Source organism: Syngnathus acus, chromosome 10 (assembly GCF_901709675.1).
Source record: "Syngnathus acus chromosome 10, fSynAcu1.2, whole genome shotgun sequence".
NCBI classification, from domain to species: Eukaryota; Metazoa; Chordata; class Actinopteri; order Syngnathiformes; family Syngnathidae; genus Syngnathus; species Syngnathus acus.
The window spans coordinates 26,593,676-26,620,225 of NC_051095.1; the positions used below are offsets into that span (position 1 = coordinate 26,593,676).

The 26,550-nt window shown below is 44.6% G+C and overlaps 2 protein-coding genes and 1 long non-coding RNA gene across 5 annotated transcripts in view; all 3 read right to left on the reverse strand.

Moving 5' to 3' along the window:
- The window catches only part of tctn1 (tectonic family member 1), a 1,200,810-nt gene that overhangs the window by 345,422 nt on the left and 828,838 nt on the right, over positions 1-26,550 (reverse strand). The window lies entirely within an intron of this gene.
- Positions 1-26,550, reverse strand: part of LOC119129586 — a 539,655-nt gene that overhangs the window by 28,837 nt on the left and 484,268 nt on the right. The window lies entirely within an intron of this gene.
- Positions 1-26,550, reverse strand: part of slc7a11 (solute carrier family 7 member 11) — a 232,910-nt gene that overhangs the window by 11,286 nt on the left and 195,074 nt on the right. For 2 of the 3 annotated variants that reach the window (XM_037262862.1, XM_037262860.1), the window contains exon 10: positions 5,687-5,836. The exons of the other annotated variant lie outside the window; for it this stretch is intronic. In XM_037262862.1, the coding sequence (XP_037118757.1) occupies positions 5,687-5,836 (150 nt within the window). The remainder of the gene's footprint in view (positions 1-5,686; positions 5,837-26,550) is intronic. 3 annotated transcript variants of the gene reach the window in all.

The window sequence follows — 26,550 nt, forward strand, 5'->3', positions numbered from 1 at the left end:
CTGTCCGGGGACGGTGGATGGGGCTCGGACATGGCTTTTATGCACGCCCGGTCCTATTCTATGGAGCTCTCTTCCACCTCCGTGGCTGGAAGTGCCACCTCCGGGGATGGAAGTCCACGCCGCCACACGCCTGGAAGTCGACGCCGGTGCTTGGGGCCGTGTGGCGGTTAACTATTTATGTTATAGTTATTTAATATATTCTATTTCGTGTAGCAACTTGTATATGTTTTTATCGTTACAGTTCAGTAGTTGTTGGCTTGTTGAATTCTTGTTTTGTTAAATAAAGAGCTGTTTACCAAACCCACGTCTTTTCTTGTACTTTGTTAACGGTAAAATATAGTTACATACTAGATCTGTGGAATAACGACGAGGCTGACGTCAGGGCGCACGCGTGGCGTTGTTAACAAAGGACGAGGAATTTGATCGATGGATTTAATGATTTGGAGCGACACAGATGGTTTGATAATATTATTGCTTATATAATAGTTATTTGACATATAATCTATATATCGTTATATGGGCCTGTGGAATATTTTGAAGTGCAAGCGCTGTCAGCGGCGCGCACCCATTGTTGACATAAAGGACAATCTATTTATGTAATAGTTTTTTGAATAACTCTGAATGTTACGTCAGGCCCGTTCTCAGCTCTTCGTTTGTGTTTATGTCACGTGAGCATACCTATCGTTTAGCCTGTTGTTGCTCGTTCATGTCTGTTCTTGGTGTTGGATTTTGTCGAATAAATTTCCCCCAAAATGCGACTTATACTCCGGAGCGACTTATATATATTTTTTTCACGTTATTGTGCATTTTATGGCTAATGCGACCTATATTCCGGAGCGACTTTTAGTCCGAAAAATACGGTATTGGCCCCCGGGCCCCTTCACTTTATCAAATCCGGCCCTCCTTGCAAAATGTTTGGACACCCCTGCTTTAAAGGGATTGGCATCATAAAAAGATTAGATTACTTCAGAATTAATTTAATAAAGGTGGTTAGCAACTCAGATGAGTCTCTTCACCCCCGGCTTATTTAACTCTCGTCTCCTCATGAGAGCTGCATTACAGCGGCGTGGGGACAAAGGAGAGTTTGGCCCTTTAAATGGAGAAGTCGGGTCACTTACGTTTGATAAGTGCAGATTTGACACGTCTTAACCATTTGTAGTAATTTCTCTCTTTCAATAATTCCTTTAGGATAAAAGGTCATTGTATACATTAGGGATGTTCTGATCAGGGTTTCAAGATGCCGACACTGGTACCAATAATCTATGGAGGCGAACGGCCGATACCAATCACATGGATACGGTGTAATTTTAAATTTTAGAGGACAACAACTGATTTTTCTTAATCTTACAAAAAATATTTATTAAACTTCTATCCCTTCATTATTCAAAAACAGGACATATCTTCAAAATGATCTGTATGGTCTGTAATGTGTCAGAAAATAGTGGGATACGTATGTTGTTTATTATTTCCCCTAAGTAAACACAGCTGTTTGTAAATGTCTTTTACAGATTAAACACAATGATAATCAATAGTCAGGTTTGCTTAGAGCAGGGGTGGGCAAACGTTTTGACTTGCGGGCCGAATTGGGTTCTAAATTTTGACCGGGGGGCCGAACGAGGAGCAGATGGATGTAGTGTTTGTGTGAAGTAATATAAATGACTCGTAAAGGTCATTGCATAAAAGGTTTTGGCCTTTAGTAGGTAGTAAAGCATGGATAATAAAAAAAGCTATTTGAAAACAAATGAAATTATTAACAGCTTTAAAAAAAATATATTTCACCAAAAAACCATTATCAGTGATTCTCATTAAATAAGACTGTTATTATGAATAACAGTTTCCATCACTTCAGCGCCTGCAGGTCAGATTTATGAAAGATGTTTATCTAATGAGGCGAAATCACATCAAACGGCAAACATTCTGACCAAATGCATCATCTAGAAGAATCAGTGAAAGAATACATCTAAATAAAGTAATAAAGAAATCAAAACGGCAACACGGTGACAGATACCTGAAAACCAGAGCAGAGCTTTAACTCACAAACACCGGTGACGGGACGGTGACGAGACTGCGTACAGACAGGAGGTGGAGCGGCTGGTCCACTGGTGCAGCCAAAACCACCTGAAGCTGAACCCGCTCAAGGCCGTAGGGATGACAGTGGACTTCAGGCGAGACCCTTCACCACTTTCACCGCTCACTATCCGCAATAATACTAATCTCTCCACAGACACCTTCAAGTTCCTGGGATCCACAGTCCCTCGGGACCTGAAATGGACCAGCCACATAGACTGTCCGGAAGAAGGCCCAGCAGAGGCTGTACTTTCTGAGACAGCTCAGTAAGTTCAACCTGCCACGGGAACTGCTGAAGACCTTCTACACTGCCATCATCCAGTCTATCTTCTGCACCTCCATCACTGTCTTGTTTGGATCGGCCTCCAAACAAGACAAGCACAGACTGCAATGGACAATCAGGACTGCAGAAAAGATAATTGGAATCAACCTCCCATCTATCCAGGACTTGTACCTGTCCAGGACCAGGAAACGTGCAAATAACATCTCTACAGACCCTTCTCACCCAGGTTGCAGTCTGTTCGAACTACTCCCCTCCGGACAGTGTTACAGAGTTCTGTACGCCAAAACCAGCAGACCCAGAGACAGCTTCTTCCCCCAGGCTGTTGCTCTGATGAACTCACACCACTCTTAGAGTCTCAGAGTCATTGCTGTGCAGTAACATCCTGCTCTCGACGCTTTATTTTGAATTGTCTGTATTATGTGTACTGTGTCCACTCTGCATCCATTGCAGCCTGGTCATCCCAGAAGAGGGATCCTCCCATCTGTGGTCTCTTCTCAAGGTTTCTCATTTCCCCTAGTAGGTGCGTCAATGTCCTTGAGCATCCTGCATTGTTTGAAAATGAAAATGGTCGCTAGTTTCAATCCCTGCTATTTGTACAAATTATTTTCAAAATGCATTCTTTTTTTTTACATCAAACTAGAGAAACTCCCGTTCATTTTCAGTGGGAAGAGCATTGTTGGTCTCCCTTTTTTTTTTGCTAGTGCATCATAGTCTGGAGTAAAATTTGTTATGGTAATTCTTAGGATAGAGCCGAGGTGTCGGTCCGATAACCTAGATCTGTGACGGGCTTTGTTGACGTTCATGTGGCTGAACGTCTGCTCACCCACGTAGGTCAAGCCAAATTGTCCACTCTTTTTTAACACTCGGCACTCAGTGTCCACCTTTCTTTTCCTCGGGCCACTCATTTTAACACTAGAAGGTTTGTGGGTGGCTTTAGCATAAAACTGTATCTGAAAGCTCAGCGCGCAAATTACAAGAATGCTGACGTCACAGTCCACACTCGAAATTCGGCACTGATAGAAATAGAGCGTGGAGTGCGCCGGTTCCGTACTACTGAGTACGTACACGCACTTGTGAGTGTGCACCGAGCTTTCTGACACGGCTTCCGGGTGTAAATGCACGGGTTGGCGCTTCCCCATCTACTGGAGAAACATAGTCCTTGCAGGGATAATGACCCCCAAAAAAGTTTAATAATACAATTTATTCAGGTTTGGCGGGCCGGATTAAACGGCCCCATGGGCCAGATGTGGCCCGCGGGCCGTAGTTTGCCCATGTATGGTCTAACCTAACAAAATATGTACACATTGCTGTTGCTCTGTCTTCACACCCAAACTGAAAGTGGCTTTCAGGATTCCACACCAACCAACCCGGACGAGATCTGAGGTGGATCACCTCCTTGCAAGCACTGCCATGACGACTGAGGGCATCTTCCTGCAGCTCTTTAATTGACTATGGACATCGACGTTACTGTTTCTTTGGATTGTTTTTATATTGTTTGTTCAATGTTGCCCACTCTGCATCCGTTGCAACCTGTCCTAGAAGGGCGATTCTCCCACCTGTGGTCCCTTCTCAAGGTTTCTCCTTTTTACCCAGTTGGGGTTTTTCCTTTCCCTCCTGGGAGTTAAGATTAGGGCAGGGGTCCCTAACCCCCAGTCCGCGGACCGGTACCGGTAGGTGAGTCACTTGGTACCGGGTCGCCAAGCCGCACAGAAAAAAAACAAAAATTTTTTTTATTGACGGTCAATTAATTCAGGTCAAGACGCTCGTCCCGGTCACGTGACATGTTTCCCCAGTCGAGCCCGCAAAGCAAAAATGAGTAAGACTTTATTTTGAAAAATATTTAAAAAAAATTGGCGATTCTCTCACAACTACATTAAAGATTAAAAAGATTAAAGTCCCAATGATCGTCACACACACACCTGGGTGTGGTGAAATTTGTCCTCTGCATTTAACCCATCCCCATGTGATTTTAATCCATCCCCTGGGGGAGAGGGGAGCAGTGAGCAGCAGCGGTGCCGCGCTCGGGAATCAGTTGGTGATCTAACCCCCCAATTCCAACCCTTAATGCTGAGTGCCAAGCAGGGAGGCAATGGGTCCCATTTTTATAGTCTTTGGTATGACCCGGCCGGGGTTTGAACCCACAACCTTCCAGTCTCAGGGCGGACACTCTACCACTAGGCCACTGAGCATCCGTCGGTTCAGGTCAAGACGCTCGTCTCGGTCATGTGACATGTCACCTCAGTCGAGCCCGCGAAACAAGCAAATATGAGCAAGAAACAGAGATGCTTGGAAAGCTTCTTCGGAAAGGGAAAAAAGCCCAATGAGGAGACGGAAGAAGAAGAGGCTATGACTTCTAAGAAAAGGAAAGCTGCATTTAAAAGAAAATTTCTGGAGTCCTACTTAAAATATGGATTCATCGCCACAGGTGACTCTGACACGCCAAGCCCACTCTGCATAATATGTGGCGACAGGCTAGCTAATGAGGCAATGAAGCCTTCAAAACTGCTTCGGCACATGGAGACCAAGCATCCTGTATTAAAAGACAAACCTTAACCACATCGGGTGTCATTGTGTCCGATTACGCCTAGATGGGACCGGCTCGTTTCTGAGAAACAAGCTCAGTGCTCTCACTAATTCAACGTAATTGTGAGTTTTATTTTTATGTCGTTTATACTTGTTTTATGCCAGTCGTGTCATTTTATTTCATCGTATTTATATATTTATTATAAATGTATTATTTATTTATAGAAATGTATTATTTATTTATATAAAGGCCAGTCCCCAAAAATATTTCTGACACGTAACCGGTCCGTGGCGCAAAAAAGGTTGGGGACCACTGGATTAGGGCATGTCAAGAATAATTGTCAACTGTGACCATGTGAAGCCCTTTGAGACGTGTTTGGGATTAAGGGCTATATAAATAAAATCATAACGGCCCTCTGAGGGGAGCCGCAACTATAAAGTGGTCCTCAGTAAAAATGAGTTTGACACCAAGTGTTTAAAATGTTCAGAATTCGATAAATGAATAGAATATAATGGAATTTTTAATTTTTAATTTAGTACCCTATTGAGCTATTTTACAGGTTTTTACTAATGTTTTAAGTTTTGCTGTGGTATTGTTTTAGTACTGGTATTTTATGCATGTTCAGTATCAAAGTCAAATTGTTGGTACCATGACCACACTACCGTTCACACTGCTGCAGATGGAGTGCTAAAGCAGAGGTGCTGAAAACTGGCCCCCTTGAAACCTTTGACCAAGCATGTGGGTTTGCTGTCTGAAAAATGACCTGCTTGGATTAAATGTATGTGAAAAGCTAAATGTGTATTAATACTTACCTTAAAGGGGCGTGGGAGGTCAGGCCGTGTGTATCGAAGGTAGATTAAACCAAATACTACCACACCAATTGATAGCCACCGCAGAAAGCTCATGAAGTTTAACAGGCTGTAGATGTCTCCCAGAAACAGCTGGAGCATGGTGATTGGATACTGCACAGACAGTTAGGTTAGGGTTTAAAAGTGCTGTAAGACTCATCTAAAGAATATAGGCCCTAAATTGTATTTTCCCACAGAGTGATTTTATTCAGTTTGTGGGTGTGTTATACCTGTTGTCCTAAGATTCCAATCACTTACAAATATTCCAATAAATGGGTGTTAAATTGTGTGTTGACTCACTATAACAGATTGCATGCGCTATTGGCAGCAGGTGGAAATTTTTTTTCAAAAGAGGCCCTTGAGGTAAACATTGAGAGAGTTTAGAAAAATGAAAGTGGAAGTGGCAAACAATCACATTAATAAATTACACATAATAAATCTATTGCAATAATTTTCGTTGAGGCAGCAACCATGTAAAAGTTCTGTCTGATTTAACTTTACTGCATTTAAACATAACCTTCACATTCTGCCTAACATTGCATTTTAGCTGAAAACCAGCTATAGGAGAGTTGAGCAGTCACACAATGTCACGGTGCGCTGAAATTAATTAGATTGGAAAAAAATGCAGTTGGAAGACCTTTTTCGAATATATGATTAGACTGTTTTTTGTGACTGGCACGAAGTTAGACCTTTGATCATTGAGAAGCTCCAAAATTGCATTGCTAGAGAGTATGTGTGTATGCATGTATGTATAAATTTTAATTTCTGGCATTTCAAAAATGTGCACCCAAGCAGAAAATATCCATTCTTCATTTTGGCTGTGCCTCCTCAGCATGCTGTTTGCACCTGCCTTTCAGATGCGATATTTAAAGACAAAAATATCAGCCATTGCAGTTGGTTCCAGGTTGGAGAAATAACATTGCTCATCTTCACCTCATCTATTTCAATATACCCTCTCAAAATACGCAAAATAAACTGCATTGTTACTTTGGGCATTAGGCAGACTCCACCAAGGCTCGAATTAACCATGCAATTACAGTCAGACCTCGGTTTTTGAACGTCCCGGTTCTCGAACAAATCGGAATTCGAACGAAAAATTCGCGATTTTTTTGCTTCGGTTGTCGAACAAAAATTCGGAGGTCGAACCTCGCGAGATGAGCCGAAAGGACCCGAGAAAACCCAATCGCGCAGCCGGGTGCCGACTGACTCCGTTCGTTGTTATTGTATTTTCGTTACTTTGAGGATTGTATTAACCCTTAATCATACCTCCAAAGAAAGCAAGTGGGAGCAGTAAAGCCATCCTAAAACACAAAGACGCTCTTAAAGCAATGCGACAGTGAGCGCGCTGCGGTTGCGCGATCGGACCAAATTAAGCTCCCTGCGCACTGAGGTCCACTTAAATTTTGGAAAGTACATCAGGACTTTAAAAATATTTTCTAAATTTCAGCGACGGCTCTGTCACAATAATGCGACCAGCGCGGTGCAGTTGCGCGGTCGGCGGCGCGCTACGGTTGTGCGTTCGGCGGTGCGCTGCAGTTGCGCGATCGGAAAAAAATGCACAAATGAAAAAATGCTTAAAAAAGGCGGTTTCTTTAGTCCTGGAACGGATTAAAAATGTTTCCATTATTTGTAATGGAAAAAATAGATTGGGAATTCGAACGATTCGCTTCTCGAACCGCCTTCTGGAATGGATTGTGGTCGAAAATCGAGGGTTTGACTGTAAATTGCTTTACAAATTTTTGATGTGATGTATTCACTCCAGCAGCGGAAGTCCATCATTCAAAATGACACGCGGGAGAGACCGTTTGTTAACATCACAGGGTTGTTAAATCCACAGCAGGCGACATCATTGGAAGCATTTATTTTCAATAGTTTTTTTTTCTTTGTCACATTTGCTCTCCGCTGATGGGTTCATTTTGCAGTCAGCTTGTTCAGGCAGCTCGACCTTGAAAATGTACTTGACTAGATTATGACGTGACTCAAATGCTTTCCAGGCCAGACCAAAAGGATTTTACCGTACCATACTCCATAACAACAAAGTACAGTGAAACTTCTACTGAACGCCTAAACTTATGAACATTTCGGGAGACGAACCAGAGCCTCGAGATTGTTTTGCCTTCATTTACGAACCAAATTTGTCACCCGAACCCGTGAGCGACCCTCTCACAGCGTGTCAGGTGACGTTGTGACGCATGTGTGCATGTCTCTACTTTGCTCAGCCACTTCCTGTGTAGGTCTCGACGTGAGTTAGCATATTGACTATTATTTTACTGGTTCTTTTATCACAACAAGATACTTAGATTGAATTACCTGACTTGTTTTGGCTTGTACTTCCGTCTTCATCAGAGTGTCACTGGTGTGGTTGTGACGCGTCTTTATCAGCTGATGGATGAAGGCGTGGCTCACCTGTCAGATTTGACAGGTGAGTCACGCCCTCTGCTGTCCGTTCACCCCTCCAGAATGCTGCTCCAGCTGGTAGAGAGCATGAAAGCTTTCTCGTCCCTGATAAAGACGCGTCACAACCACACCAGTGACACTGATGAAGGCGAAAGTACAAGCCGAAACATGTCAGGTAATTCAACCTAAGTATCTTGTTTGTGATAAAAGAACCAGTAAAATAATTGACAAGTGAAAACAAAATGAACATAGTACAACTATTATGAGGAAGTTATGGAGAGAACTGCATCAAGGAATTTCACCTCCTCGAAAAGCTGACGAAGAAACGAGGTCGCTACAGGAACCACCTGAGGTTCAATCTACGCTACCGGGATGAAGAAGTAACGCTGGCCAGCCTGACAATCAAGAACCCGATCCCGACCAGGAACGCGGAGAGGATTATCAGGAGAGTGCGGATGACTCTGGTCAAAGAACGGATACGATGCACAACCAACAAACTCAACAACATCAACAGTGAACTACAGCAACTGACGGAGCTATTCAAACACCGGTATGCCCTGGACAATAACACGGAAACAACACTACACGGACATTTGGATAGCATACACCAGGGGTCACCAACCTGGTGCCCGTGGGCACCAGGTCGCCCGCGGCGACCACATCAGTCGCCCGCAGCGACCACATCAGTCGGCCATAGGCCAGTTCTAAAAATAGCACTAATCACGAATTAGCTCTGTCTAAAATTTTATTTAATTGTGTTGCTATTCTTTTTGAATTACATTTACAGTGATGTAAATTTAAAAACGAATACATAAAAACGTAAAAAAAAAATGTATATCATAAAAAAAGTTTAATATACAAACTCTGACGTAGTATGGGTCGGAGGTCAGTCTAGTGCGCATGACAAACCAACTTTGCTGAGATGAGCTCTTGAGCACTGAGATGAGGAGACGAACGCGTTTTCTACCCACAAAAACATGGCAGAAAAAAGGAAGAAAACTTGTCATTTTAACAGTGAATGGGAGGAAGAGTTCTTTTTTACTAACGTGAACAAAAAATGTGTGTGTCTCATTTGCGGTGCGACTGTGGCGACGACTAAGCGGCACAACGTGGAGAGACACTTCAGTACATTTCACAAAAGCTACCATGTTAACTACCCACCAGGCAGCGCACTACGGATGGAAAAAGCCCGCGGGTTAAAGGCAGCTTTGGGCAAACAGCAGTCTTTTTTTACGAGGCCAGTGGAAAACTCTCAAAAAGCAACCGAAGCCTCATTTAGAGCTACACATTTTTTGATAAAGAAGAAGAAGGCGTTCTCAGACGGGGAGGTTCTCAAAGAAGCAATGATGATTATTGCGAACACTGTGCTTAAAGATGAGAAGAATGGAACTGATATCCTCTCCACTCGCTCCGATGTCCAGCTGGGGGCGAGCACGATGGCTAGAAGAGTGTCTGCTATGTCTGGGAACTTGACAGAGCAGCTGGACCGGGATCTGGCAAGGTGCGACTGGTTTAGCATCCAGTGCGACGAGTCTGTGGACAACAGCAGTAATGCACATCTAATGATCTTTATTCGGATGGTATTTGATGATTTCTTTACTAAAGAAGAACTCCTGACACTACTGCCCCTGAAGACAACTACGAGGGGAGTTGACATTTATAACGCGGTAAAGAGTTTTTTTGTGGAGAAAAAAGTACCACTGCAAAAGCTGGTATCGGTGACCACAGACGGAGCTCCCGCTATGACCGGCCGGCATGCAGGATTCATCGCACACTGTAAAGGTGACACAGACTTCCCACCATTTCTGCATTACCACTGCATCATTCACCAGCAGGCGTTATGTGCAAAAGTGACCGGCTTTGAGCATGTGATGACTCCCGTCGTGAAAATCATAAACGGCATCCGCTCCAAAGCGAAACAGCACCGGACATTCAAGGTGCTATTGGAGGAGCTGTCAGCTGAATATGGTGACCTGTTACTGCACACAGAAATCCGATGGCTGAGCAGGGGACGGATTTTGCAACGTTTTTTGTCGCTTTTGGGTGAAATCAGAGAGTTCATGCAGTCCAAAGGTGAAGACACCTCGCTGCTGGAGGACACTGAGTGGATACTTGACCTTGCATTTTTAACCGACATCACCGAGAAACTAAACCTTTTGAACTGTGAGCTGCAGGGCAAAGGTAAGACTGTTGCTGACATGATAAGTTCTGTCAATGCATTTAAAGTCAAGATGAGCATTTTTTCCATGCATTTACAGAGGAAAAAGGTGCTGCACTTTCCCTCTGTGCAGTCAGTACTGAAAGACAATGCTTCTGCATCTGAGACTTTTGACAAAGCTGCAGAAAAGTACTCTCAAGTCATAAACAGACTTGGGCAAGAGTTTGAGAACAGGTTTTGTGACTTTGATCAGCTTGAGCCATGTGTGTCATTCATTTCCAATCCTTTCATGCAAGTGGGTACAACATGCATTGCTGAGAAACTAAGTGCAACGTTCAACTTGGATGTTGGACAGGTGGAGATTGAAATTATAACATTGCAAAATGACCTCCACCTCAAAGCCAACCAGGCCACCTCAAACTTTTGGTGCCTTGCAGACACTGAAAAGTACAGTGGTGTATGTACAGCAGCCATGAAGGTTGCCAGCCTGTTTGGTTCAACCTATCTGTGTGAATCAGCCTTTTCTGACATGAACTTCATTAAGAACAAACACAGAACCCAACTCACTGATGCACATCTGCAAGAGTCACTCAGAGTTGCAGTGTCAATTTACATCCCAGATTACAGTACACTGGTGAAGAGCATGCAATGCCAGGCTTCCCACTAACATTAATGTTCAGTGTCTTCACATAGAATATCATTAATAAAAATATAAAATTAAAGGTACACTGTGTAACTTTGTTATTTCAGAAGTGTATTATCAAAGTGGTCGCCCTTTGCATTATTCGGTGCGCTTGAAGTAGCTCCCAACTTCAAAAAGGTTGGTGACCCCTGGCATACACGAACAGGAATTTACCGCCACAAAAAACCGACACATCCGAATATTAGACAGACTCGTCGCACAAAAAAAGAAGACACAACTGGACCACACACACATCAACGAAAAATGGATTCACAATATGTCACATCACAAACTCACCCAGGCAGAACGCCGCATACTAGCAAAAGGACGCAACTACGCAATCACACCCAAAAACATACCCCACGATAATTTCATTTTAGCCACGGAGTTAGCATGCGAAGAAATACATAATCCAGGACAGAAAGCAGCACTACGTAATGAAGTTGTAGATATATTAAAAACGGCTAAATCACCACCCAGCAATATTACAAAACAGCAAGCAAAAGCAATGAGTACACTAGCAAAAAATAAAGACATCACAATCCTTCCAGCAGACAAAGGCAGAACAACAGTAATTATGGACACAGACACTTACAAAGAACAGATGCGACAGCTCATACAGGACGACATCTATGAAGTAGTAAAAAAAGACCCAACAGAAGACAAGAAAAATAAACTCAAAGCATTACTTAAACCACTACTCATTGAAAATAAAATAAACAGTCATACAATCACTTAATACCCACAGCAAACATCATCCCAACATTGTGGCGGCTGTGGCTCAGGCAGTAGAGTGGGTCGTTTAGTAACCGGAAGGTTGGCGGTTCGATCCCAGCTCTGTCACAGTCACATGTCGTTGTGTCCTTGGGCAAGACACTTCACACACCTTGCCTCCAGGTCGCCATTGTAAATGAGAAAGTGTTCTCAATTGGCTTACCTGGTAAAATATTGAATAAAAAATAAATAAATAAAATCCCCAGAATCTATGGCACACCAAAAATCCATAAACCAGGTATACCTCTCCGCCCCATTGTAGACAGCATAGGATCAGTCACATACAACCTTTCGAAAGTACTCATAGAAATAATAAAACCACTACTAGGACTCACGGATCAATACCGCAAAAACTCAAAACAACTCGCCACAGAACTCACCCGCATAAAAGTACAGAAAGATGAAATATTCATATCGCACGATGTCATTTCGCTCTTCACAGAAACACCCACACAGGCCGCCATACACATAGTACATGACAGATTATTAGCAGACAGGACACTCAAGGAACGCACAAATTTAACAGTACAAGACATCACTCAACTACCACTTCCACATACTTCCAATACAGAAACACAATTTACAGGCAAAAAGAAGGATTCCCCATGGGAGACCCACTGTCTGCCATCATGTGCAGTTTTTTCATGGAGGACTTGGAACAAAAAGCACTCTTAACAGCCCCGGACACATACAAACCCACACTATGGAGAGGCTATGTAGATGACATTCTAGAAAAAGTAAAAACAGGACATACATAACACCTCACAGACCATCTCAACACCATAGACACAACCGGTAACATCAAATTCACTCATGAAGAGGAAACAGATTGATCCATAGCCTTTCTAGACATCAACATACACCACACAGACAACCGAGACATAAAAGTAAAAGTACACACAAAACCCACACACACCGACCAATACCTCCTCTGGACATCTGAACACCCCACGATACATAAACTGTCTGTAGTCAGAACATTATACGAACGCACAACAATAATCACGGACCCGGAGGACAGAACACAGGAAGAAACACATACAACACGCACTCAAAAGATGTCAGTAGCCACAATGGGCAATAACTAAAGGTGCAGGACAGGTAAAAGTAAAAAACAACACAACACAGGGGGGGAGGAAAAAAACAAGTAAACAAGAACACAGCGGAATGGTGACGTTGCCGTACGCGAGAGGGATTACGGAATGCATCAAAAGAGCCATGAAAATATACAACATAAACACACCTATCAAACCACACACAACACTCCGTCAGATACTGGTTCACCCAAAGGACAGAATTCACCCTGAAAATAAATGCAACTCCATATACGAGATCCCATGCAAATCATGCAATAAATCATACATCTGGGAGACAGGGAGGAACATCACAAGAAAAACAGAACACAAGAAGGAGTGTGAGAAGGAGACAGCAACAAGACAAACAAGAACAATAAAACAACAAGCAGAACAGGAACACTACAAGTCAACCATTACCGACCACTGCAAAAGAGAAAATCACATCATGGACTGGGAAAAGGCCAGAGTCATCCGCACCGAAGAAAACAAACATCAGCGTTGGATCAGGGAGGCCATTGAGATCCGCAAGCGGGGCCAGAGGACCATCAACAAGGACGAGGGAGCTTTCATGCTCTCTACCACCTGGGGCAGCATTCTGGAGAGGTGAACGGACAGCAGAGGGCATGACTCACCTGTCAAATCTGACAGGTGAGCCACGCCTTCATCCATCAGCTGACTACTGTAATGTACTATTCTCTGGTCTTCCTAAGTCCCGCATCAAAAGTCTACAGTTAGTACAAAATGCTGCTGCAAGGCTGCTCTCACGGACAAGAAAATTTGATCACATTACCCCAATATTAGCCAACTTACATTGGCTCCCGGTCCATTTAAGATGTGACTTCAAGGTTCTTCTATTAACCTATAAATCACTGCATGGCTTAGCGCCTTCGTATCTCGTCGACCTAGTTGTTCCTTATGCTCCGTCTCGTAACCTTCGTTCGCAAAACGCTACCCTTTTAGCGACACCGAGGGCCAAGAAAGTGTCTGCAGGGTCTAGAGCATTTTCTATCCGGGCTCCAGAGCTTTGGAATGCCCTCCCAATGGATATTAGGACTGCTACCTCAGTAGAAACATTTAAGACACGTTTAAAGACACATTTCTATGACATGGCCTTTAACTAACTTGGAGTGGCCGATTCGGCCGGAGTTTGTTTTGTTTTCTCTCCCCCCCCACCCCTCCCCGGCCGGGGAGGTGGTTAGGTGGCACCCAAGCTGACAGCGGCTATCTGGATTCTTGTGGGCTAATTCAGGTTGGGGGAACTGCAGCTCAACCTCCACAGCCAGGATAGTAGAGGGCTCCTCCGGCGGCCCTTCGCTCTGACTTGGACATCCACTTTTGATTTTCATATTATGTATTATTTGTGCCCTCTCTGCATCCATTACAACCTGGTGATCCTGAAAGGGGGATCCTTCCATCTGTGGTCCCTTCTCAAGGTTTCTCATTTTCCCCGGGCAGGGGTTTTGAGTTTTTCCTTGCCCTTTTGGGAGCTTAAGATCAGGGGATGCTTTGAGAAAAATTGTAAATTTTTGTCTATGTGAAGCCCTTTGAGACTGCTTGTGATTTAGGGCTATACAAATAAACTTGACTTGACTTGACAGTCTTCTTCTTTGGACAGTCTTCTTCTGGTATTTTCTCTCCTGTTCTCTTCGATTCAGACTGTTTGTCGGAGATTCTAGCCGGAGCGGCGGTGCTGTACAAGCTAGCACGACGACGGCGGCGCGGAAAACGAGCGGGAGCACTCGTAAGGCTGAGGCAGAGAGGGTTCCGTTCTGCCCTACCGTCAATTCATCTGGCGAATGTCCGCTCCCTGGCGAACAAGATGGACGAACTGCTGCTCCTCACTTCAAGGAACACAGACTTCAGCAGATCCGCCGCGCTGTGCTTTGTGGAAACGTGGCTCAGCGAACGAACGCCCCACCACGCCGTGGAGCTAGCGGGCTTCAGGCTAACGCGAGCAGATCGCAGCGCGGAGCTCTCCGGAAAATCAAAGGGAGGTGGTCTCTGTTTCTACATTAATGAACGTTGGTGTACTGATGTCACGGTGTTGAAAGAGTTTTGCAGCCCTCTCCTAGAAACACTTTTCATAAACTGCCGGCCGTTCTATTCACCACGGGAGTTCTCCTCGATCGTCATGGCGGCTGTTTACATCCCACCACACGCACGTGCGAGTGAAGCCACGCAGATGCTGGCTGACCAGGTAACAGACATGGAGAAACTTCTACCAAACTCACTAATCATTGTTCTGGGTGATCTGAACAGGGCTAACCTCGCACACGAACTCCCCAGATACAGACAGCACGTAACGTGTCCCACCAGAGGGGCACAGACTCTGGACCACTGCTACACCGTGATCAAGGATGCATACCACTCTGCGGCTCGTGCAGCTTTAGGACTCTCGGACCACTGTCTAGTTCATCTGATCCCGGCCTACAGGCAGAAACTAAAAACTTCTAAGCCTGTGGTGAGGACTGTGAGGAAGTGGACAGTGGAGTCAAAGGCAGGACCTCCAAGCCTGCTTTCGAAGCTGCAACTTCAGACTTGCATGAACTCACTGACACTGTCACATCATACATCAGTTTTTGTGAGGATCTGTGTGTGCAGACTAAGACCTTCTGCACGTACAACAACGACAAACCTTGGTTTACACCGAACCTCAGGAGGCTGCGCAAAGTCAAGGAGGAGGCCTACAGGAGCGGCGACCGCGACCTGTTCAGGCAGACCAGAAACACACTGAACCGAGAGGTCAGGAAAGCCAGGAGGTGTTACGGGGAGAACCTGAAGAGACACCTCTCTGCCAATCCTGATCCCTCAACAGTGTGGAAAGGTCTGCAGAGCATCACAGGCTACAAGAAACGAACCCCCCGTCCTGTGGAGAGCCCAAGGCTTGCTAACCAGCTGAATAAGTTCTACTGCAGGTTTGATCGGTCCTCCCACACAACGGGACTTCCTGCAGCACAATCTACATACTCACCTCTCCCCACAACTGCTCTGTCCACACCTCTATCATCGTTGTCACCCACTCTCTCTCTTGCAGAGGCCGCGCCCGCACTCCAGGTCCGCGAGGAGGAAGTGCGCCAGATGTTCCGGAGACAAAAGACCAGGAAGGCACCGGGCCCAGACGGCGTGTCACCTTCCTGCTTGAAAGTCTGCGCTGAACAGCTGGCGCCCACCTTTGCACGGATCTTCAACCGTTCTCTGGAGCTGTGTGAGGTGCCCTCGTGCTTCAAGAGCTCCACCATCGTTCCAGTGGCCAAGAAGCCCGCCATCACAGGTTTGAATGACTATAGACCCGTCGCACTGACATCTGTGGTCATGAAATCTTTCGAGAGGTTAGTGCTGAACCACCTGAAGGAGGTCACGGGCCCCCTGCTTGACCCCCTCCAGTTTGCCTACCGGGCAAACAGGTCAGTGGATGATGCGGTCAACATGGGACTGCACTACATCCTGCACCACCTGGACACCCCAGGAACGTACGCCAGGATCCTGTTCGTGGACTTCAGCTCGGCGTTCAACACCATCGCTCCTGACATCCTCCAACAGAAGCTCATCCAGCTTGCGGTGCCTGCCCCCACCTGTCAGTGGATCACCAGCTTCCTGACCAACAGGAGACAGCGTGTGAGGCTGGGGGGCATCACATCTGACACCCGGACCACCTATACTGCAGCCCCTCAGGGGTGCGTCCTCTCCCCACTGCTCTTCTCTCTCTACACCAATGATTTCTCCTCAGATGACTCTCCTGTGAAGCTCCTGAAGTATGCAGACGACACCACTCTCATCGGACTGATCCAGGACGGTGATGAGACTGCGTACAGACAGGAGGTGGAGCGGCTGGTCCACTGGTGCAACCAAAACCATCTGGAGCTGAACCCGCTCAAGACCGTGGAGATGACAGTGGATTTCAGGCGAGACCCTTCACCACTTTTACCCCTCACTATCCGCAGTAATACTATTCTCTCCACAGACACCTTCAAGTTCCTGGGAACCACAATCTCTCGGGACCTGAAATGGACCGGCCACATAGACTCTGTCCGGAAGAAGGCCCAGCAGAGGCTGTACTTCCTGAGGCAGCTCAAGAAGTTCAACCTGCCGCGAGAGCTTCTGAAGACCTTCTACACTGCCATCATCCAGTCTGTCCTCTGCACCTCCATCACTGTCTGGTTTGGATCAGCCTCCAAACAAGACAAGCACAGACTGCAACGGACAATCAGGACTGCAGAAAAGATCATTGGAATCAACCTCCCATCTATCCAAGACTTGTACCTGTCCAGGACCAGGAAAGGTGCAAGGAACATCTCTACAGACCCTTCTCACCCAGGTTGCAGTCTGTTTGAACTACTCCCCTCCGGACGGCGTTATAGAGCTCGGTACGCCAAACCCAGCAGACACCGAGACAGCTTCTTCCCCCAGGCTGTTGCTCTGATGAACTCACACCACTCAGAGTCTCAGAGGCATTACTGTGCAATAACATCCTGCTCTTCACACCTTTTGAATTTGTCTACAGTTTTTTTGCCATTATTCACATGTCCTGAGTGTTGTTAGTCACCTATATGTTGAACAGAGGGTGTGTTTTACCGAAGTCAAATTCTTTGTTTGGCACGCTCAAACATGGCGAATAAAAACTCTTGAATCTTGAATCTTGAATCTGATAAAGACGCGTCACAACCACACCAGTGACACTCTGATGAAGGCGGAAGTACAAGCCGAAACATGTAATTCAACATCAGTACCTTGTTTGTGATAAAAGAACCAGTAAAATAATTGACAAGTGAAAACAAAATGAACATAGTACAACTAGCATATTGACTAGTTCGGTCGGCGATTTTGTAGTCAATCATGTCTCCTGTAGGGATTTACATTCAAGGGATTTACATTTAAGCTTACCACAAGTTAACTGTAGTGCTGTTTACAATAATTATTGTTCATTCAGTTAGAAGGTCTGGAGAGGCTAGAGTAGGTGTGGGCAAACGTTTTGACTCGCGGGCCGAATTGGGTTCTAAATTTTGACCGGGGGGCCGAACCAGGAGCAGATGGATGTAGTGTTTGTGTGAAGTAATATAAACGACACGTAAAGGTCATTGCATAAAAAGTTTGGGCCTTTAGTAGGTAGTAAAGCATGGATAATATAAAAAAGCTTTTTGAAAACAAATGAAATTATTAACAGCATTAAAAAAATATATTTCACCAAAAAACTATTATCAGTGATTCTCATTAAATAAGACACTGTTATTATGAATAACAGTTTCCATCACTTCAGCGCCTGCAGGTCAGATTTATGAAAGATGTTTATCTAATGAGGCGAAATCACATCAAACGGCAAACATTCTGACCAAATACATCATCTAGAAGAATCAGTGAAAGAATACATCTAAATAAAGTAATAAAGAAATCAAAACGGCAACACGGTGACAGATACCTGAAAACCAGAGCAGAGCTTTAACTCACAAACACCGGTGACGGGACGGTGACGAGACTGCGTACAGACAGGAGGTGGAGCGGCTGGTCCACTGGTGCAGCCAAAACCACCTGAAGCTGAACCCGCTCAAGGCCGTAGGGATGACAGTGGACTTCAGGCGAGACCCTTCACCACTTTCACCGCTCACTATCCGCAATAATACTAATCTCTCCACAGACACCTTCAAGTTCCTGGGATCCACAGTCCCTCGGGACCTGAAATGGACCAGCCACATAGACTGTCCGGAAGAAGGCCCAGCAGAGGCTGTACTTTCTGAGATAGCTCAGTAAGTTCAACCTGCCACGGGAACTGCTGAAGACCTTCTACACTGCCATCATCCAGTCTATCTTCTGCACCTCCATCACTGTCTTGTTTGGATCGGCCTCCAAACAAGACAAGCACAGACTGCAATGGACAATCAGGACTGCAGAAAAGATAATTGGAATCAACCTCCCATCTATCCAGGACTTGTACCTGTCCAGGACCAGGAAACGTGCAAGTAACATCTCTACAGACCCTTCTCACCCAGGTTGCAGTCTGTTCGAACTACTCCCCTCCGGACAGTGTTACAGAGTTCTGTACGCCAAAACCAGCAGACACAGAGACAGCTTCTTCCCCCAGGCTGTTGCTCTGATGAACTCACACCACTCTTAGAGTCTCAGAGTCATTGCTGTGCAGTAACATCCTGCTCTCGACGCTTTATTTTGAATTGTCTGTATTATGTGTACTATGTGTCCACTCTGCATCCATTGCAGCCTTGTCATCCTAGAAGAGGGATCCTGCCATCTGTGGTCTCCTCTCAAGGTTTCTCATTTCCCCTAGTAGGAGTTTTGAGTTTTTCCTTGGCCTCCTGGGAGTTTAAGATCAGGGGATGTTCGAGAATATTTGTCAATTTTCGCACATGTCCTGAGTGTTGAACAGAGGCTGAGATGTACCGAAGTCGAATTCCTTGTTTGGCATGCTCAAACATGGCCAATAAAAATTCTTGAATCTTGAATCTAGTGACCTTAAGAACTTTAAAAGTTAAGATTAGTCGCAAACAGATCCTGCATTGTTTGAAAATGAAAATGGTCGCTAGTTTCAATCCCTGCTATTTGTACAAATTATTTTCAAAATGCATTCTTTTTTTTTACATCAAACTAGAGAAACTCCCGTTCATTTTCAGTGGGAAGAGCATTGTTGGTCTCCCTTTTTTTTGCTAGTGCATCATAGTCTGGAGTAAAATTTGTTCTAGTAATTCTTAGGATAGAGCCGAGGTGTCGGTCCGATAACCTAGATCTGTGACGGGCTTTGTTGACGTTCATGTGGCTGAACGTCTGCTCACCCACGTAGGTCAAGCCAAATTGTCCATTCTTTTTTAACACTCGGCACTCAGTGTCCACCTTTCTTTTCCTCGGGCCACTCATTTTAACACTAGAAGGTTTGTGGGTGGCTTTAGCGTATAACTGTATCTGAAAGCTCAGCGCGCAAATTACAAGAATGCTGACGTCACAGTCCATACTCGAAATTCGGCACTGATAGAGCGTGGAGTGCGCCGGTTCCGTACTACTGAGTACATACACGCACTTGTGAGTGTGCACCGAGCTTTCTGACACGGCTTCCGGGTGTAAATGCGTGGGTTGGCGCTTCCCCATCTACAGGGGAAACAGTCATTGCAGGGAAAATGACCCCCAAAAAAGTTTAATAATACAATTTATTCAGGTTTGGCAGGCCAGATTAAACGGCCCCGTGGGCCGGATGTGGCCCGCGGGCCGTAGTTTGCCCATGTATGGGCTCGAGCAGGGGTGGGCAAACTTTTTGACTTGCGGGCCGAATTGGGTTCTAAATTTTGACCGGGGGGCCGAACCAGGAGCAGATGGATGTAGTGTTTGTGTGAAGTAATATAAATGACATGTAAAGGTCATTGCATAAAAGGTTTTTACTTTTAGTAGATACTAAAGCATGGATATTAAAAAAAGCTTTTTGAAAACAAATGCATTTATTAACAGCATTAAAAAAATATTTCACCAAAAAACTACTATCAGTGATTCTTATTAAATACGACACTGTTATGATGAATAACATTTTCCATCACTTCAGCGCCTGCAGGTCAGATTTATGAAATATGTTTATCTAATGAGGCGAAATCACATCCAACGGCAAACATTCTGACCAAATACATCATCTTGAAGAATCAGTAAAAGAATACATCTAAATAAAGTAATAAAGAAATCAATAGTATTGTTGGTTTCCCTTTTTTGCTAGTGCATCATAGTCTGGAGTAAAATTTGTTGTGGTAATTCTTAGGATAGAGCCGAGGTGTCGGTCCGTTAACCTAGATCTGTGACAGGCTTTGTTGACGCTCATGTGGCTGAACGTCTTCTCACACTCGTAGGTCGAGCCAAATTGTCCACTCTTTTTTAACATTCGGCACTCAGTGTCCACCTTTCTTTTCTTCGGGCCACTCATTTTAATGGAAGGATTCCAGGGGAAGGTTTGTGGGTGGCATTAGCGTAACACTGTATCTGAAAACTCAGCGCGCGAATTACGAGAATATTGACGTCACAGCCTACACTCGAAATTCGGCACTGATAGATGAAATTACTACGTACTACTGAGTACGCACACGCACTTGTGAGTGTGCACCGAGCTTTCTGACACGGCTCCCGGGATTAATGCGCGGGCGGGCGCTTCCCCATCTACTGGGGAAACATAGTAATTGCAGGGAAAATGACCCCAAAAAAATTAATAATACAATTTATTCCGGTTTGGCGGGCCGGATTAAACGGCCCCGTGGGCCGGATGTGGCCCGCGGGCCGTAGTTTGCCCATGTCTGGGCTAGAGTGACCTCAGGTGGAGTCTGCGGCGAAAAAAACCCATGGCAGAGGAGAGGAGGTCCTAGACATCAATCGCACGGGGAGGACAAGACAAGTTCTTTGTTGGCAGTCCAGTTGAAGGACATCAAAACACGCACCAATTATCCTCGTCTGTGAAACTTCAGCCTCAAGATGGGAGGACACAAGCATTCCTGAATTACCGACACAGCAGGATCAATTTGATCAGCCTCACACACAATTATCTCCATGGCTGCCAACAACCAAGAACACACACAAACAAATAGCAAGGCACGCCCTTTTGTTGAAATGTACTCTAGAACAGTGGTCCCCAAACTTTTTTGCACCACGGACCGGTTACGTGTCAGAAATATTTTCGCGGACCGGCCTTTATATAAATAAATAATACATTTATATAAATAAATAACACATTTATAATAAATATATAAATACGATGAAATAAAATGATACGACTGGCATAAAAACAAGTATAAATGACAAAAATAAAACTCACCGTTACGTTGAATTAGTGGGAGCACTGAGCTTGTTTCTCAGAAATGATCCCATCTAGGCGTAATCAGAGACAATGACAATGTTTGTCTTTTAATGCAGGATGCTTGGTCTCCATGTGCCGAAGCAGTTTTGAAGGCTTCATTGCCTCGTTAGCTAGCCTGTCGCCACATATTATGCAGAGTGGTCTTGGCGCGTCAGAGTTACCTGTGGCGATAAATCCATATTTTAAGTAGGACTCCAGAAATTTTCTTTTAAATGCAGCTTTCCTTTTCTTAGAAGTCGAAGCCTCTTCTTCTTCTGTCTCCTCATTGGGCTTTTTTCCCTTTCCGAAGTAGCTTTCCAAACATCTCGGTTTCTTGCTAATTTTTGCTTGCTTCGCGGGCTCGACTGAGGTGACATGTCACGTGACCGAGACAAGGGTCTTGACCTGAACCGATGGATGTAATTGGGAGAGAATCGCCAGTTTTTTTATATTTTTCAAAATAAATTCTTACTCATTTTTGCTAGCTTTGCGGGCTCGACTGGGTAAACATGTCACGTGACCGGATCTGAATTAATTGATCGTCGATAAAAAAAAAAAAAAGTTTTTGTTTTCCTCTGCGGCTTGGCGGCCCGGTACCAAGTGACCCATGGACTGGTACCGGTCCACAGCCCGGTGGTTGGGGACCACTGCTCTAGAAAGACTGTGTCAGAGAAATGCATTCTTTTGTCACTCTGTATCACTACCGTTGCGGTTAGGGACAGATGTGACCCGTAGCTCTGCTTAGAAAATTGACTTGCTGTAACTAGACCATTTTGGTAGGAATAAATACTTGTGTCACTGGCGCAATAGACGAGTGCGTGTGTTAATTCCTGCACCCACCCAACAAGCACCTCGAAAATCAATAAGAATTCATTTGTCGATTGGTCATTCAAAAAGAGTGGATTTTTTCGACTTCACTCTAAGAAAGCCAGTGCAAAAAGCGGTGAGGGTAATCAGGAGAGGATGTAACGAATGTAGAAATTAAGCAAGTTTTTGTTTTCCGCCTTCACTCCTAAGAAAGCTAGTGCAAAAAGCGGTGAGGGTAGTCAGGAGAGGGTGTAGCAAATGTAGAAATTAAGCACGTTGTTTTTTCCGCCTTCACTCCTGAAAAAGCTAGCACAAAAAGCGGTGAGGGTAGTCAGGAGAGGGTGTAGCGAATGTAGAAATTAAGCACAGTACATAATTCTCCTACTCCCCCCTCACACCCTCCATCTACTCGTCTTTCAAGGTAAAGCACTGAAGAAATGGGGTTGAAATACAAAATGTCTTGCCTAGCTACAAAAACAGATATGCTCAAACCTCATTGAATAAAGTACATAAGCAGACAAGTATATTCACATATCAAATCAATAAAAGAAACATTTTAAGCAAATAATTTTACCTACACACCAAATCAATAAAGGAGACATAACTAGACATTTTTGATAGGTGGTAATGACAAAAGTTTTTATAACTTGATCTGATATGTATTTCTGTGCACTTTGAAATAACAAATCTTTTTTGATTTATTGACTGAATAGCTTAATGACCCTTAAGGAACTGTTTAATGCATGCCTGATGTTTTTCTAAATCACAGACACTGCTAAAGTTGTCTAAAAATGATCAGTACTTGATTATATCTTATGTTTTGATTAATGCTAGATGTGACGTCATATGTTGCCTAATGCTAGACGCCAGCTTTGGATTACTACTGAACGTTCTGGACAGAAGGAAATGTTTTGCCTAACAATGAAAAGATATGGTTGGAAGCATGATTAAACTAAGAATGTGATGAAGTAAGCGAGTACTTGGAGTGTCAAAAGAACAAACAAACAAAATGATCAGAAAATGGTAAGAACTTTGCATAGCCAGGGAACATTAACAAATTGATGATAACACACCCAAAAGTTCACATAATTCCGTACAAAATGACAAAATTGAAAAGATGATGAATGGACGGTGTGCGGCAGTGGGTGAAGTGGATGTATGTGCAAGAATGGTTTACAGGAAGGACACTTGGAGATAAAACCGGTAGAGGTGCCAGAGGGAGAGCGGCAGGAGGAAAACAACCAAGAACCCGGCCAAAGGTGATCGCCAAGGCCGAAAGACGGGATGGAAAACAACAGCCCCCACACACACTGAATCGCCCATAATCAGCACCCACCCCCACGGAACCAGCTCTCACCGAACCAGCACCCACTCCCGTGGAATCATACTCTCCTGCGAACTTGCCACTCACACTGGTATGTGCAACTGAATATAAGCTGACCAAAGAACCTTGAACGTTGCCTTTTCTGAATGGAGACTTTCTGCTCTTGAGCATGGTCGCACGAAAGGCCCAGCGCTGTATTGTATTTTTCCTGAAAACAGAGCTTTCTTAACAAGAATTGTGATTGAACTCAACCAACCTGTGTAAGTCTAAATTTTTTTTCGGTGTCTTAGCCTTTTCCTAAAACTGAAGAAATAAAACGAGCACGCAGTGAGTAAATTGGATAACAGTTGATTGGCTATGGCTTTTGCCGTGAGACGCGGATAGCGCGCTTCCCAAACTGTGGACCAAATCCAACAGCACTTAAACAAAAATTTTACATTTTACATTCCTTCTGATGGGAAGATGTTCCTACCTATGAACGGAACGAATTAAGTTTGTTAGTAGAGGTCTCACTATAGTGACAAAATTATGTAGATTGTAAATTTTCCACATTTCTACATTTCCTGCCTGGACATTGTGAAGCTCCACTTCACAAAAGAACCGGTCGAAGTGAATGGTGGCCGTTCATGGGATGACCTGCTGCTGAACTGTTAGAAGGTAAGGTGGACAGTGAGCCCAAATTTCTTCCATCGCAACAGCCGCTCAATGTCCAAGGTGAAAAGGCTGCCTGGCTGCCATGAAACCAAGTGCATCACTTGGAATTTGATCAAACATTAACTTGAACTTTTATGCTAGCTTCAGCAAGATGCTTAATTTCAACAAGTCTGCAGTCCTACTTTCTTTCTTACTCAACTTGGAGAAATCACAATACCAAGGTCCTCTCAGCAGCATATTCAAGATTCAAGAGTTTTTATTCGCCATGTTTGAGCGTGCCAAACAAGGAATTTGACTTCGGTAAATCACACCCTCTGTTCAACATTTAGGTGACTAACAACACTCAGGACATGTGAAAAATGGCAAATATTCTCAAACATCCCCTGATCTTAAACTCCCATAAGGGCAAGGAAAAACTCAAAACTCCAGCTAGGGGAAATGAGAAACCTTGAGAAGAGACCACAGATGGGAAGGTCCCTCTTCCAGGATGACCAGGCTGCAATGGATGCAGAGAGGACACATAGTACAAACAGTGTAGACAAATTCAAAAAGGTGTGGAGAGCAGGATGTTATTGCACAGTAATGACTCTGAGACTCTAAGAGTGGTGTGAGTTCATCAGAGCAACAGCCTGGGGGAAGAAGCTGTCTCTGTGTCTGCTGGTTTTGGCGTACCGAGCTCTATAACGCCGTCCGGAGGGGAGTAGTTCAAACAGACTGCAACCTGGGTGAGAAGGGTCTGTAGAGATGTTCCTTGCACGTTTCCTGGTCCTGGACAGGTACAAGTCTTGGATAGATGGGAGGTTGATTCCAATGATCTTTTCTGCAGTCCTGATTGTCCGTTGCAGTCTGTGCTTGTCTTGTTTGGAGGCCGATCCAAACCAGACAGTGATGGAGGTGCAGAGGACAGACTGGATGATGGCAGTGTGGAAGGTCTTCAGAAGCTCTCGCGGCAGGTTGAACTTATATATAAATAGTCTAGCCCAGGGGTGGCCAACCAGTCAGAGACTAAGAGCCATATTTTTTTACTGTGTACCGCAAAGAGCCACATCCCATTGTAGTTCTTTGCTCCACAATCATGGAATTCAATTGCTTATCATGAACCTTTCATCTTTTGTGAATAAATACAGTGTAAAATGTAGCCTGGAAATCCCGACTCATTGCTGTGCCAGCGATTGAGTCTGGTGGGTAGTTGCATCAATTGCACTGAGCAAACAGAGCTGTCTTTTTTTAAAATAAATGATTCCTATACCGTCTGCTGCTGGGAGTTTAATCAATCAATCAATCAATTCATCAATCAATCAATCAATCAATCAATCAATCAATCAATCAATCAATCAATCAATCAATCAATCAATCAATCAATCAACTAATTAATCAATCACCTATAATGTTGTTACCTGTTTCCAGGCAACGAGACGTACTTAACATTCGCACAAGAAACGTAAAAGTGACCAACAAGGGGAGACCGTGCCGACAGGTGTGTCGGCATTCGCCATTATGGCGCTATGAGATCTTAGAAAGAGAACACAAGGGAGGAGGGAGGAAAAAGTTGGGGCTCAAATTACTCATGAAGGGTAATTTGAGTCTAGAAAAAAACTTCAGCACGAACAGCACAGATCAAAGATGTAGTATACCGGGAAGTATACTTGTCAACGGCACCCAGTGCTATTCCTAATTAACGTGGCACCTTCGGAAGGATTTCCGGTAGTAACCCCACCCCGTGCAACCAACCACAACATATTCACGTCTTTGGAATTTATGTGCAATATACATAATGTAGTAATTTTACTAGAATAAACAGGGGGGCGCCGCCCGGTTATGCACTGGTTAGCACGTCCGCCTCACAGTTCAGAGGGTGTAGGTTCGATTCCACTTCCGGCCCTCCCTGTGTAGAGTTTGCATGGTCTCCCCGTGCCTGCGTGGGTTTTCTCCGGGCACTCCGTCTTCCTCCCACCGCCCGAAATCATGCATGGTAGGCTGATTGAGCACTTCAAATTGCCCGTAGGTGTAAGTGCGAGTGCGGATGGTTGTTTTTTTCTCTGTGTGCTGGCAATCGGTTCAGGGTGTCCCGCGCCTACTGCTCGATGACTGCTGGGATAGGCTCCAGCACGCCCGCGGTGACAAGTGGTACAGAAAATGGATGGATGGATAAACAG